The sequence below is a fragment of the Blennius ocellaris genome (assembly GCF_963422515.1).
Source record: "Blennius ocellaris genome assembly, chromosome: 6".
Taxonomy (NCBI): domain Eukaryota; kingdom Metazoa; phylum Chordata; class Actinopteri; order Blenniiformes; family Blenniidae; genus Blennius; species Blennius ocellaris.
The window spans coordinates 18197228-18212788 of record NC_137655.1 but is presented as its reverse complement, the minus strand read 5'-3'; the positions used below and the strand labels follow the sequence as shown (position 1 = coordinate 18212788).

Sequence of the window (15561 nt, the reverse complement as noted above, 5' to 3'; positions counted from 1 at the left end):
CCCTGTGGATACGTGGATTTTTCTTTCTCCAACTGACCAAAAAACCACATTGGAAGACAACTGGTGACTCTAAATAAACTGCAGTGTGTGTCGGTTGTACCTCGCATTTGTCTTTTAAACCAACGGGGATAAAGCCATAGAGGGTGGATGGATATTTGTCAGCGTGTATGCAGAATTTCAATCATCAGCAATGACGTCATTATTCAGCATGTATCATAGTTTTCAGTCATGGGGAATCAAATTATCATGTTCATGTAAAAAGAAAAAGGGGGAAAAAAGAAAAACAACAACCTGGCTGGACTTCATACAAAACACAATGAATTCCATTTAAAACATTCATTTTGGAAGTTGCTCTGGTTTTGAAACAATACATTTTGAGCATTGAATCATTAATAATAACTTTTGACTTCATCACTTTCCGTGTGGATAACTGTTATCATCAGTCGCTATAATTCTTTCACTGTAACTCCGAATTGACGTCACAGAGGTCAAAACATGTAACAAGCTTGTTTTTGAGAATGTTAAGAAGACAACCTGGATGAAGTACAAGTTACTTTTGTCACCATAAAGAATTTATTTTGAGGCGCTTACGCGAATGCTTCACCCTGCATTTCACTCGAGCACAGTAATTTAACTTGAAGCAATTTTATTGCTAATATAAAAGAAAAGGAGTAAAACAGAGCAGAAAAATATGCTCCGGTGTTCCGTCATATTCGATGAAAAGCAGATTGTCCCAGAAAAAAGTACCAGATAAGTAGCTGATAATGTCGTTTATCCCAAAGGTGGGACGTGGTTAACGGCCACTTAGCATCAAAGCGTGGAGAAACAGAGAGCATCTCTTGTTAGGCTGCGCTGTGAAACCTTCCATAACGCGTACGCCATCTGTTCCTCTGCTCCTCTTGAGTGTCTTAAACGTGTTACGGGCTGCAACGGGCACCGTGTAACCCGTCCTGACACTGAATCACAGGACTCCCTCTGCTCACCTAAATCTCAGCTCCACTCAGCACCTCAACGCAAACGGAACTGTTTATGTTGCAAAACGGGCTTGAAAAAGCAAACTTGCAACGGCGCATTGAGACAGGGGATTTATGTTTCAGGATGTCGCGGCTCTATTTTATATCCTCCAGCCTTCCAGAGCGTGTTCGTTCCGGACTTTCCTGCGTGTGACATGTCTGGTGTGGTCACTCCTGGTGAATGGGGTGGGGGGGGGGGGTGGTCACCGACGAGGGCTTCAGTGTTGAGATGGTGAAATACTCCAGAGCTGCTCACTACTGTCTTCACTCTCTGAGACAAACAAGACCAGGCAGTGCCTCCAGGAAGCGGTCGGCCGTCGCTGAATCCATAAATTGAAGCCGTGAAAAGTATTTGGACGCTCGCTTTACGCTCCATGTGCTTTGTTGAAAAGGTTGAGTTTATAAAGATTTCACAAGTTGCAGGAAACAGCATCATTCGCTCTTTTATTATTGACATTAATGGATCCAGTGATTGTGCAGAATTAAAGGTTTATTGAAAATTTTATTCACAAGACTTTTTTTCATCAGTAACTTGCTTAACGATTCTTACAGCCGAGCCTCTGGATCAAAGTGAAACAAAGATAAAAGTCAATTAGAACTACAATGAAAGTTTCCCTCTAAACTGATATTATGCTGAAAGAGCATTTCCTGCTCCAACGCCCCAAATTCTATTGTAAAATGGTTTATTACTGATTCATAAAGAAGACATAAAATATTCAGTGTTTATGAAGCAATACTAAAACTTTACTACGGTACAGTCTCATTAAGCATGCTATGCTACTCATTTTAATAATGCTCATATTTGAAACATTTTAAATGACACGGTCCATTAAATTGTGAGATTTATGGGGATTTTGTTGCAAATTGTTTGCTTTGTGAAACCCGAACTCTAATGCTTGTTTTGCAACGTGTTTATTTGCAGTGGTTGAGGAAAAAAACGAGTTACGGCGGCTAACCGTAACGCCTCTCTGTGCTCGCTGCTCCGGGATGTCGCTGCAGAAAATCGTTGCAACGTGCATCGTTAGCTCGACCAGTTTTCACACCGGAAACCGTTGCAATTCGACCCACGGAGGGTGAATTTGTGAAATCAGTTGCACAGTCACAGTGAGCGGCGATTCGGGGAGCTTGACGCTTTTGTCGTACGTTAAATGGTCGTGGAGCTGCAGAGCAGCTGCTGCCTTCCCGGGCCTGACTGCAAACATTGAATCACCTTCAGAAGAGCTGCCTGCTGCTCTCTGCTTGTTGGTAGTTGATCACAGCTGCTCTGTTATTGTCACCGTGAAGAACTGCTCCCAGATTTCGTCTCATGGGTTCTACTGTGAATCCAAAATGATCATATCTAAAAAATGATGGTAGTTTGAAAGACTAGCATCTTAAAGATTTCCTTAAATAGAATAGTTATTCAGAACATTGCTTTGTACATATGTGCGTGCGAAATATATGATTCTGACCTACATCTGAAATTTATATTCGTATCGAAAAGCTTCCTTGAGTAAACTTCAAGGATCATATCATTTCTTGAAGACAGATCAAATGTAAAAAAAGAATTTTCAATCCTCAATAATATGTGTACGATAAAAGACGAAAATGTGAAGCTTTGCTTGTGCAAACGCCTAATAACATCATTTAATGGATAAATTCTAAAGAAAATTCACAACTTTCACAAACTGTGACCAAGTGCCTTTTTCCCTCTTTTCATGAATATATTTCCTTTTTTTTTTCTCTGTAAACTACCTGTGTGAAGTCCAGCTGGTGAAACAACTCCCAGTGTGCCTGGCATTTACTAAACAACGGCGATGATGACCAGAGAGCCGCGGCGCAGTTGACTTTCACCAGCCAGGCCCTCTGTTTGACATCATGTTTTCTTAATGAGAGCCAGCTGCCCACAGCGTCAGCGTTCGACTTCATACCAGCGTGAAAAAACATGAAAGTTAGAACTTTAAACATGTCCAGATCCCTGCGTTACGCCACGGGCAGAACGAGCTGCTCGTCAGCATTACAATCAATGGTGTCTGTGATCATCGGGGGTGGAAATGAGCTCTTAGCCTTGGAGCACACACACAAACACACACACACACACACACACACACACACACACACACACACACACACACACACACACACACACACACACACACACACACACACACACACACACACACACACACACACACACACAGCACATTCATTATGTAAACACTGCTTTACTGAGCAATGTGCCAGATTTTTCTTTTAAATGGTATTTGGATCAACATCTTCATGTAAGCTAAATAAATAAGTAAATAATCCCTTTATCCCGGTGCTAATTCATTTGAAGAGTTGACTGCTGCTTTGTGTTTTCAGATGCTCTGAAAGCTTTTCCCTCCAAGTCCAGTGATTGCAAATATAAGCTGCTCTTTTTTTTTTTTTTTACAAAGAAATCAATTTCATGCTCCCTCTTCAGCACATGCCTCATTTCAGATTTTCTCAGTACGTCCAATGGGTTTACCAGAAATACAGAAAAATATCCCAATGTTTAATTTGTGAGCAGAAATCATCTCTGAATTCTTTTTGATTTAAATTTCTTTGAAACGTGTAAACAAACACACATTTATTGTTTTAGCTAAGACGCATATGCGGGTTCAGTCCAGTCCTTCCACACTGGGAGAGGAAACGCAGATGGATTGGCCGTGCAGAAGATAATTTGTCACAATCAAAAAGCAGGTTTTCCTTGAGGAAAAAAAAAAACATGTTTGAGCTGGAGTGAACTGCAGGTGTTGTTTTTGTAGAGGGAGCAAAGTTGGGTGTGTGTATTTAGATTTCAAAGTAGGTTTGACAGTACTTTTTTTTTTTTTTTCCCCTCACTGCTCTTTTCAGGTCACACAAGTTTATTTGGAGTGAAGATGCAGATGTGCTGGTGCATCGTGTTTGCACATGAAATGAAGTTTTTCTCTGACAGACACTTCAGATAGCAGATGCACTATTTTATTAACACGCATGAATCTGAGCTTGGGGATGTGTCTGTGGTGTCTTCCTCTTGTTCCAGTGGCTGCAGGCTTCTTTTTTTCTTTTTTTTGCGGGCTTGATGGAGGAAGCTCCGCTCTCCCCTGACAATATCTGTTTCAGCATCCTCAGAGTGGATTCCCTCTGAACTCAACCTCTTGACCCTCTCCTTGTCCCTGAGCCTCACGCTGCCGTCCATCCTCCCGGGTACAGCTGACCTGTGAACTCTGCCTCGCCTCTGAGGCCTGGCTACCGACCCCGCGCTAAGACTTCACAGGGGAAAAGAACACAAGACGGAAAGTTTCCCTCATTGCAAGTCTGGCCTCGGGCTGTATTGCATTGTGACAAGCTGACACCCGCCACTGATCCAAAAGTTGAGCGTCAGCTGTTGTATTTTGTACGATCGTTTTTCATTCTTTTCTTTTTTTTTTCCAGGCAAAAAAATGTTCTCTTAACAAAATATGATTGCACATCAAACCTCCTAACTTTATTAATTAGAAGTGGGTCAGTGGGGTCAACATGTGTTTATTCTCAGGAAGGAGCATTAAGGGGATTAACACTAATCGGGGGGGGGGATTATAAACAGCTATTACCCAGCTGGATGGTACTCTGCTGCCTGAGCTCTTCACTTTGTTCGCCTGTGGAGGAGGATGTTTGCTTTGGGAAGAGGGGATCTAACATAATGGCTCTTCTGGTGGCGTTTTCTATGTAAACACAAACATAATGAACCTCCTCTGACCTAAATGATCAAAGATCAAAACTCTTCATCACTTCAGAAGGGAAGTTTCACTTCAGGATGAGTCCAATTGAGTGGGATGGCTTTTTATACCAACTTATTCTCAAAGCGTGCGTCTCACGTAACTATAGGTTGGGAATGTGAGTGTGTTTCCAGGTTGTATCCTGCCTTCCCCCATGGCGAGCTGGGCTCTGTTTCATCCAGCCTAATGGACATAGAATGACCACAGCTTATTCTGCATGTGGCTCATTTGGTGGAGGAGCTTGTCTCACGATCCAATAATTGATGATTCAATCAACCGTCTTTGCCTCCCCATGTACCGAAGTGTCCTTGGACCACATACTCAACCCCAAAATGCTCCCAATGACGTGTGACCATGGTTTGTGAGTGTGTATACAAATGTTAGTTATCAAGTAAAGCACATTTAAACTGCTCAAGCATAAAAATCCATCAGTTCAAGTAAAGTCAATTTGCGTCACTCGTAGCATTTCCTCTCAAATCATAATGTAAATATCTGATAAAGTAAAATGAATTCATTTATTCTTAAAATATATATTCAGGTACTGAAACGTTGTTTGACATTTTTCCCTCTCACAACACCTCCGGAACAGTTCAAAATACTTCTGCTACATCTATCACTCAATTTCCATTTCGCTAAATCACAAATAGAGTCTGTGAGATTGGAGCCACTGAAGAAGTAATGTGCTGGAAAACATTTTATGGAACAAGCGCGCCGTGAGATGATAACTTTGCAGCCTCAATTCTCAAAAGGTTGTCAAACTGTGAAAAATGTAAATAAAAACAGGATATGAGGATTTTCACCTCTTCTAAATACAAATCGTTTCGTCAATATGAGATTTTTAAAGTCAGACCATTTGCAATTTCACTAAAAGGGTTGAGTCATTTTGAGTCTATTGAAGATGGGATGAATAGTGAATGGTAAAAATTACACCCCGGAAATGATTACCCTCATTAATTAACTACCAATAGCATTAACACCAAAGCCACACTGTGAGGGTGAAGATCGTCCAAACATGCAGGAAACATGTACGAGGACAAGCAGCAAGGTTTTGTGAACATAAATCTGAGAGAAAAATAGTAGGTAGGTAAGATTTCTGCATTTTCAGTAGATTTGTAGCGAGATATGACACAAAATCTGTTTATCTGTGGTTTTTCAGGATGAAAGTGGGGAATTTTGCACATTTTGTCGTGTTTTAAAACAGGCATCATTGAAATGTTGTTACTTGTATCACTTTGTACTGAAGTATTTACAGTTCTCATCATTTCTAGGCAATGCCACCATTTCACTGGTCGAGCTCTTTAAGAATTTCATTGGGCTTGTTTGTGACTTTCAAACTGAAAACAGTTTGACGTACTCACAACAAGACTAAAATATCCGATGCCGTAACGTGCATAGAGCACAATAACACTAAATCTCATGTTTGGCAGAGGGCGGAACAGTGTCTGAAGTGTTTGAATCAAAGTTATGAGTAAAGATTACAGAGCATCCTTGACTGAGGAGGAGCCACATTCCTTCAACATATGTGCATATATCAGGTTTTGGCTTCAACTATTGGATTCAAACAATGGCAAGTATATCGATATCGGCATAAAAACAACAAAAAAAAAAACTTGTTGCAACAGCATGAGAGTGGAAAGAAAAACAAATGAGCTATCAGTGTGTGTTCAGATGTGGCAGTGGTTTCACTTAAGGGTCCCAGTATTACAACTTTTTTAATCACAGCACAGACATGCCTGTCAACTTTTCTTTGCTTTGTCGGCCTTTAAAGAACAGGAAAAGAACACCATGCTTGTCAACAGCGTTGTAGCCGGGGCTTCTCGTATAATGTGTGGCATGCATGTTCTCAGGTCTGGCCATGTGTTCTGGTCTTCATTAGACTTTAGACTGAACATCTTTGCGGCCTGACAGAGAGATCCTTTCATGTGTCCCCTGCCTGGTCCCACTCACCAGAGCCTAACCAGAAACATGCCACTGCCCAGGGCAAGGTCAGATTTCTCACCATGCCGCAGCATTAAAGCAACATTGCTTCTCCTAATGGAGGTAGGGGGGGGGAAACACTGGTTATTTTTCATCAATCTCATAGACAATATATTCCATCTCATCATATTGAAGGAGTACCAGAGCATTAGTCCATGTGGTAGTAATCTTGAGCGAACGCCTGGCTCTGCTCGATGATCTCACTGACCTGAAACTCACATGAGAGTGAAATTTGGAGCTTTCAAATTGTTCAGGTTACGACGGGTGTCGTCTCAAAAAAAGGGGGGAAACCTGAAGTCCATCCATTACAGTTTTCGCCTCATGCTTCAAAGTCAAGCTTGGCTCGTGCCCATCATCGGAACCCAAATTCCACCGCATCCTTTCGGGAGTAATGTTACAGCTGATCTGCCCAGTGTTGTAGGACGCACTACCAAAAAAAAAAAAAAGGCCCCCGATTTGATAAATAGCGACGCACGGCTCATTGCAATGTTAATCTGCAGAACGAGTGCGAGGAGGTCAGAGGAAATGTGTGGGAGAAACAGCCCATCTTTGTGCTCCCCTGAAAGGACTCGCTGTGTTATTCACAGTGCTAATAAAATAGGCACCAATGTCAACCGGGAGATGGGTAAATATTTAACTGACTGGGATTACTCAAGAGCCAAATGAATGACACTGTTTTCAGAAATGTATGTTTAAATGTGAAACCATTATCCCCGGCCCGACTTTCACAATAGGGACATAATGTCATGCAAAGTGTATAAGCCCTCACAGGCCTTGTACCATCAGAGACAAAGCTTTTTACTGACGACCGGCCTATTATTTAGTTGTTGCGTTTTTGTTTTTTTCCCCCCCTTTTTCTTTTATGTCCTCGGATACTTGGACGTCTTGCAACATGCCTCAAAGAAGGCTGGAGGCCCTTTTGTTTTGAGGTTTTCACACTTGAGGGCCAGTGTGTGTGTGTGTGTGTGTGTGCGTGCGTGCGTGTGTGTGTGTGTAGAGGGACTGTGACAGCCTGAAAAGCGAGAGGGGCTGGGCTGGCGAACACAGAAAAGGAGCCTTCGCAAAACACTGGCCGGGCTCCGAGAAAAAAGAAAGAGGGATTAGTGTGCACAGACCAAGGAACTAATCTCCTGTGACATAATAGAACTGTACATAAACAACAACCCTGAGAAGTGAGTGGCGAAGCATTGACTGGCTGAAGAGGCATGAGTGTGTGAAGACAAGAGCTCAGGATGATTTGTCGCTCGCCACAGAAAATGGTGACAAGAATGGGCTTCGGCCACAGATTCAAACATCTGGACATCTTTTTACAAGCATGCGCATCATATAAAAAAAATAAAGAATAAAAGCAAGCACATGCACATGCACATGCACATGCACATGCACATGCACATGCACATGCACATGCACACACAAATATGCGGCTGTCAAAGCCCTTTTGCACAGATACATAAAGTGTATGATTTCAGAATAAGCGTAAACACATGCTCACATGCATGATTCTGAATGGAGGTTGATTAATCACAACAGCAGAATTGGAAACTGAGGCTTTGTTAGTGGCACATTCGGGTAATTTAAGCAGTCTGGGGAGAGTAATTGTCCTTTTATCGAATTAAGATGAATTATCGTGCAGCCCGAAGCAAAGACATGACTCACTGGTTATTTTTGAATGAGGATGTGTTTTATTACTTATTTTTCATATAAAATGATATTTAATTGCTCTTTCTCTTATTTTTTTAATTTTTTTTTAGCAATGAGCACTGGTGATCTCGAGTGTGCATTTTTGTCATGTACCAAATCCGAAGGACTCGTCGTACAACACGACCACTTGAAAAGCAAACTTGCATCCCTGAATGCACCTAACAGAGTACTTTGTAAAAAAAAAAAAAAATGCTTTGAAACACTGTGAGATTCAAGATTCGTTAAATATCTGCTGAAAAGGCCTTCACTTCCACACACGGAGGATAAAACCTTGCCTGAGCTTGTAACACAAATATCACACATACACAGCACATTAGGCTTCCCTCTCACAGTGTCACTTTTAGCTTTATTTTCTTGTAAACATTTCCACTTTTTTTTTTTTTTTATGAGGGTGGGAGACCGCTGAGCAGAAGTGGTATTTAATGCTTTTCAAACACACAAGTGCTCTGAGAAGCGACGCATTATTGTTGACGAGTCACCGGAGCTGGCGAGCCCGCCGACCTGTTTATTTGGACTTGCAGAACACGTGTCTCCGGCTGCAGAAACCCATCAGTGACTGTGCTGTACGCCGACTCCGCTATGATGGATTTCACAGCCAAAGTAAGCAACAGTTATTGCCAACTACTTGCGTATTGGAAGTAAAAGCATGTCTATTTACCCCTCACAGCAGCTCCAATCAAACAAACAAATAAACAAACAAATAAACAGCAATGTGCTCAGGTTAAGGATTATTTTTATTACTTAGCAGTTTGTACAGTTTCTACCATGGAAAAATAACATGTAACATAAGACTGTATTTACAATTCCATTTTTACAAAATGTCTTTACAAGATGTTTTTTTTTTTTGTTTGTTTAGTTTTTTTGCAGTTCAAAAAAGTTGAGACTAAAACACACAAAAACATTCACATTCACACACATCCAAACCAAACTTTGTAATACACACATAAATAAATATAGACATTCACTGACTGTTCCACGACAAATATTTCTACAGCCAAGAACATGTACAATTCATCATTTCCACACACATAATAATTTCATTAATAAACATTACATATTACTTCCAATATATTTATGTGTTAATCTGTTAATGAAATGTTGCTAACATATCGAAAAGAAGTAACACAGACATCATTTCATGCCAACTGAATGCTAACGGTTGTCATGCAAAACCATTACAAGCTTACAATTTGAAGCAGGTAATTCATTTACAGTTCTAAAATCAAATGGGCTACATGCAACATAACTAGGTGAAATATTCGGAGTTAGACAACAATGACTTTAGTTACATCATCCATCAGTACTGACTGTGTGTGCCTAAGCGCCTCTTTCGTGGGTAACTCAAAATAAATAAATGAATTTCTACTTTTCTTTCTTCATGTGAATAAACACTTGTTTTACAGTTCTGGGCCCTCCTTGCATTCGTGTTCAAACATCCTCAGTCCACTTCCCAGAGCAAATGTGTTGCTTTCAGATTTGACCGAATCAAATTAACAGTCTTTTTGCTGTGCACAATGACATCTCGATCACAGTAAGTCTGCTGGGGGCGGGCTCTGGGCTTTGTGGGAGTCGGGAAGTTGTGTACTAACCAAACATATATAAATATGAGACCTTGCAGTATGAGGTTAAGAAGGAATAGCTGAGGTGTTGTGGAGCCTGGAGGAGGAGGTGGAGGGGGGGATTCATGGTCTGGTGCACTGTGTTTCTGTTTGGTTCCACACATTCCTTCGCTGACAGACAGGAGCGAGCAGAGGGCCACTGGTACTTCTCCCTGTTGGGTTCGCCTCAACCCGCAAACTCAGTGCCTCTCTACCGACGGCTTCTGGTGATGGGAGTGGTGCTGCCGCAGTCTGGGTCCTGGAAGACACACATTCAAAGAGATAAACGCTTGAGTTGGGTGTTAGATCTTTGTGGAAAAGCAGAGTGGATCACTCCCTTTGCTCCCTCCCTTCAGACTGATCAAAGCTCATTCGACAGCAGACCGGAGAAAAACAAATGTACTTGAAGAAATAAATGTTAGTGACTCGCACGATATACATACACTTCACAGTTTGGCTGCTTTTGTTTGTCTTAAGTCTGTGGAATGTTTGCACTTCAATCAGATCCTGTAACCAATCAGGTTTACTGAATCACAAAGAACGACAGCTTTAAAAATAATATAGCTCCATAGTATTTTCAACCGCTACTCTCTCGTGTGATTTCCCACCTTCTGCTCTCATCACAAAACAGGCCCTGGTAATAATTTATAGGAATTCAAGTTATGCCGCTGTTTTGCTTCATGCTTTTGCTGATGAATATAATCAGTTGGGTCACACGCTAGTGTTGTGGTTAACAATATCGCTTCATATCAGAACTGTAGACGTTTTCTCAGGGTAGTTTGGTTTCCTCTCACGGTCTAAACGTTTGGTTTCTTGATGACCCTAAATCACCTTTGGTTGTGTGTGAATCAGATCCAACAACAGCAACAGATGAACGGATGAAGAAAGATCCTTCTGTTTTTGATTGTTTACAATCAAAACATTGCATCATTTCAAATAAAAAACTCATCACGTGTTACATAAAGCCAGTTTTTACTTTATTTTATTTGGCTTTATACTAGTATGGCCTTTCAATAAAACACTTTTCACAATAAGCAGGTTCAACAATTCAAAGCGTTATTTACATGAATAGTGTCAACAAACATAATTTTCTCAGTTAATCCAACCTTTGAGCCGGTGAGAGATTTGAAATGCATGAAGCATGAAAATACTGATGTGTGAAGGTAAATTCTAATCAACAGGATCAAATGTTGTGAATACCATAAACATTAGAAATGATATCCTTGGCTGATGACATAAGTATATCAAATAATTTGCTCCGGTGTCTGGCTGTCTCTTGTTTCTAAAGTAACTGCCACCAACACACAAGAGTGTCAGAGAGGAGATAATAAATCTGTTTGATGAGTTCATTCGTATTTTGATCTTTATTTATAATGACTGTAAATATTCAACGACGTGCAGATTATAAAAGACTACACAGCGATTAGTTTTAATTTTCAATCATGGCTGCACTGTCTCCTAATGTTATTAATAGTGTTCTGACATTTAATATGTGTCACACTGATATCTAATAGCTGAAGAAATCAAACTATCTGAGAATCTCTTTCAAGACAATCACCCTGATCTTCAAATAGACATCGCAGACACACATAAACGCACTTGTAATCTCCTCACCAAGGTTTCAATGTAATTTTCAGAGGACTAATGGGTCGAACGGTAAGAAGTTATCTTTTATCTTGTGGTCTGGTTCGTGTTATGTTTGCAGCATAAGTCACCATGTTAATTTGGCCAAGTTAACATATTATACGCTTGCCATTCAAGTGAATGGACGGAGCTAAGAAAAGCTGCATAAACAATTTGAATGACAGCGCACATAAAAGCAGCATCATTTCAAAATATGTGCTTTAGATTTACTGGGAATGTGACGATAATCTAATGGTGCAAGACAACACTATTTACCCTTTAGGTCATATAGATGTCACTAAACAGATGTGTGACAGCTTTAAAGTCTTTAAAGGGGTCATATTATGTAAAATTCACTTTCTAATAGTTTTCTAACAGTAATATGCGTACCAGGGAATGGTGCCCCTAAAGTGAAAAAAAGTCTGTCATCTCTCATCTTGGCTTGTTTCATTTTTTTTTTTTTTTTTAAGTGTGCGCCCCAACAAATGAATCAGAAATCAAACCCTATATAGTGTCATCGGGGGTTTAGCCAATCTCAATCAAGGTAGGCTCCCCCCCTTTGACTCCTCTCACAATTAGGTAGCTCTGCTCTGGCACATGGCGCCATGAGAGGAAGTACTTCCTCTTCTTCCCAAGACGGGCATGTGTGGGTGGAGCCAGTCCGGCTCACACAGACATAGCAGATTTTGAATGCAGCTCACATGATGGAATGGTTGAAAAATCAAGTAAAATCTGGATTTGGGGCTATAAACTTTGAATACAATGTTTTTGGACAAACAAGACCCATGTGAAATTGTTCAAAAGCTGTAAAGGAGATCTTTAATCAAATACTCCACTTCTGCAGCCAACACAGCCAAACAACCCCCCCACCCCCACCCGCCAGCGCCCCCTAAGCTTCACCCTGGATGACCGATGTCATCCATAATTCCCCCAAAATTGTTTGACATTTCAGGAAAGCTGGGTGTTTTCCAATTCCTATTCCATATTCCATACTGGAGACTTTTTATTTATTGCAGTGACGTTAGAGTGGAATCTATTTTGCTATCCAGCGCTTGTCAAGAAGAATAAGCACATGAACTAAAATGACAATTTGAAGCTTTGACTTAAGATCTCAAGAAGAATGTGAGCTGACGTCAGAAACAGTAATGAAAAAAAGGTCTCACAGAGGGTATATTAGTCAAATTACCCCCCCCTCACCTCATACTACAATAATCACTAATAATGACACACTTCATCTCGTCCTCATCTTACCTCCCTACAGGACCAAGCACTGGACCTGGGGGGACAAAGCATTTTCCATTGATGACCCTCCTTCTTTCTATTTCCCCCCAAAAACCCAACAGAAACTAACGAAACCTCTTGAAGACACGCCTCTCGAGAAGTGAGATCTGATGTCCATCTGTGCTGTGAAATATGTGCTTCCAAACAGTAAAGTGATTCGTCATTGATATTACTGTTGATTCCCTGGTCTAGTCATTATTTATGGTTCTGGTTGAACAGTTTTTGTTTCATGTCTTGCTATATGCTGTTGTGTCACATGTGCCTTGTTTACTACTAATATATACATATGTTGTGTGTTTTCAGGGTTCGTTCTAGTCTTTGCCTCTTCCTTTTTCATTCTGACCGTCGTCTTGGATTCTCCCTGTATGGCTGCATAGACCAAACCAAAGCTTCTCTTGGACAGTGGATAACCTGTTTGATTTGAATCCATCTGCATTTGAGTCGTGTGTTTGCGTCCCGCGTCCTCACGTCAGTATTACACGTCATCGCCTCGACTGAGCTCCTCAGTCGTGGGAGTTGTGTGGCGAATCACTGACCGGCGGTGACTTCAGTACTTACGATGTTGTATGACTGGTAATATGTTTGGGGTCTGAAAGGTCTTGACAGTGGCGGGACCCTCCCCACCAGTCGTAATGACTTGAACCTCCAGTCTGTAGTAGGTGGACGGCCGGAGATTTGACACCACGAGCAAGTTATGATCCTGCCAAAAGAGGGAGGGGAGCAGCGGAGAAGACGTGCAATCAGCTGAAATACAACAGAGTACGCCTTTGTATTTGACAGAACTTTAATTTGAGTGAGCTGTAAAACAGGGGAGTGTGACTGTCTTTGCACAAGCCACAGACAAAAACAAAGACTTTGTTTTCATAAGGCTGTCTGCCTCTCTCTTCACTGCCAGCTTGATAAAGTGTGCGGTGGGTGGTTTTATTTATAGACCCGCTCTAGAGGCTGGGAGGTGCAGATAGGCAGAACGTGTTGTTGATGGAGCAGATTATGTCAAAGAGCGGCTTTTTCAGAGTGTGCACGGAGGATGAAAGAGAGAAGACGTGAAGGCAGATGAAAAGGTAGGAGGAGGAGAACTTGCAGCAGGACACAACGCAGCCTCAGATCTATCCCAGTGTCTCTTTACGTGCCTCTGCTTATCACAAGATTCATGCAAAGAGGCCACAACAGTGTTATCCTCAAATCACCGTCACCTCTGACAGCTGCCATAAATTGAAAATTTGAAGACAGAGAGTTTTGTCCTGCTGCAGAGGATAAGAGGATTCCTACTGTATGTGACAAAGAGAGAATCCCTGTGGTATGTAAAAAAAAAAAGGCCTTTAGTGTGCAGCAGTTAAGGGAGTCATCACAGAGAAATAAAATCCTCTTTCACTGAAAGAATCAACTTACTGGAGGCAGGATCTGGGACTGGGAGATGATGCTGTTTGGCAGGCTGTTTTGCCGACTTTCTGTGGTGATCTCAGCCCAGGTGACCTGGAAGCCTGTGATCCGCTGATGGGGAGCGACCCTTGACACTCGCCACAGGAAGTTGCCGGTGATGTTTCCCTCAGTGATGGAGAAGGAAGCCGTGAGGTTCTCGGGCTTGGCCAAGACCTTCGGAAGCCCCGGAGCTGTTAAGAGAAAGGTGGTGTCAAAACCAGTAGAGGAACAGCGTCAAATACTTGATTTTTCTGTTCTTGCAGAGAGTCAGATGAAGAAACTGACACCACATCACCTCTTCACACTGAAAGAAGAGGAAACACTCTTCATAGCTTTGCCAAAATGTTATAACAACAAAAAAACCTGCATGCCTCTCGAACCGCACAGTAATAAATGGCTTTTTATATTTCTTGGTGATTTATTTGTAAAAAAAAAAATAAAAAAAAACTTTGACATTGACACAATTTAGTTTTATGAGAGTTTTGTGCCAGGATTTCTTTTTTTTTCTTTTTTTTAGCGAGAGCGAGATTTCCCAAAGTTTGCTGCCAAGAATATCTCACAACCTCTTCTTTTAAGTCCGTATAGATTTTATCCAGCATCATAATTATACTATGCTGGGGTATCTAATTACTGTGTTGATCAATTCCAAACTGACCTCTGGGTGTCAAACAGCTGAATACTCACCTCCCTCCCCAGGGCAGGGGATGTGTTTGTGAGTCTTGCTCCGGATGGTGGCACAGGATGGGGTGAGGAAGGTGGTGCTCTCGTCCTTGGAGCGTCTCTTGGACTTCAGCATGTGAACGGTGACTTTGTACTTGCAGGAGAACAGCAGGCCTGGGAGGTTGATGTAGTTCTCCTGAGCAGAGAAACACATTATTCAGTCCTGATGACTTTGACGTGTCACCCGGGTCAGGTCCCATGGAGCTTGGGAGATAATTAAATACACGGTACTGGAGGAGATCACGTTCCCGCTCAGGCTTCAGGAACATGCCCCACATTACAGAGCACTCACATGTTCGGGGTGATAGCCCCCAGTTCCCATATTCAGACTGCAATATAATGGCTTTGCATAGCTTCCAATTGCAGCATGAACACAAGATGAGTTTGAAGAAGGAGAAACAGTGGAACCATATTTATGTGTAATTTGCGATGAGAACAGCGATAATGAATATTGTGCAGCAGTGATACACTTTACATTCGTTCTGAACT

General features: G+C 41.6%; 1 protein-coding gene across 1 annotated transcript in view; it reads right to left on the bottom strand.

The window, feature by feature from the left end:
- Positions 1-9147: 9147 nt before the first annotated feature.
- The window catches only part of anos1 (anosmin 1), a 44682-nt gene continuing 38268 nt past the window's right edge, over positions 9148-15561 (bottom strand). Inside the window, exons 11-14 of the mRNA XM_080497578.1 lie at positions 15037-15208; positions 14323-14543; positions 13492-13633; positions 9148-10288 (exon numbers count right to left, since the gene is read on the bottom strand). Of these exons, the coding sequence (XP_080353704.1) occupies positions 10230-10288; positions 13492-13633; positions 14323-14543; positions 15037-15208 (594 nt within the window). The 3' untranslated portion in view covers positions 9148-10229. The remainder of the gene's footprint in view (positions 10289-13491; positions 13634-14322; positions 14544-15036; positions 15209-15561) is intronic.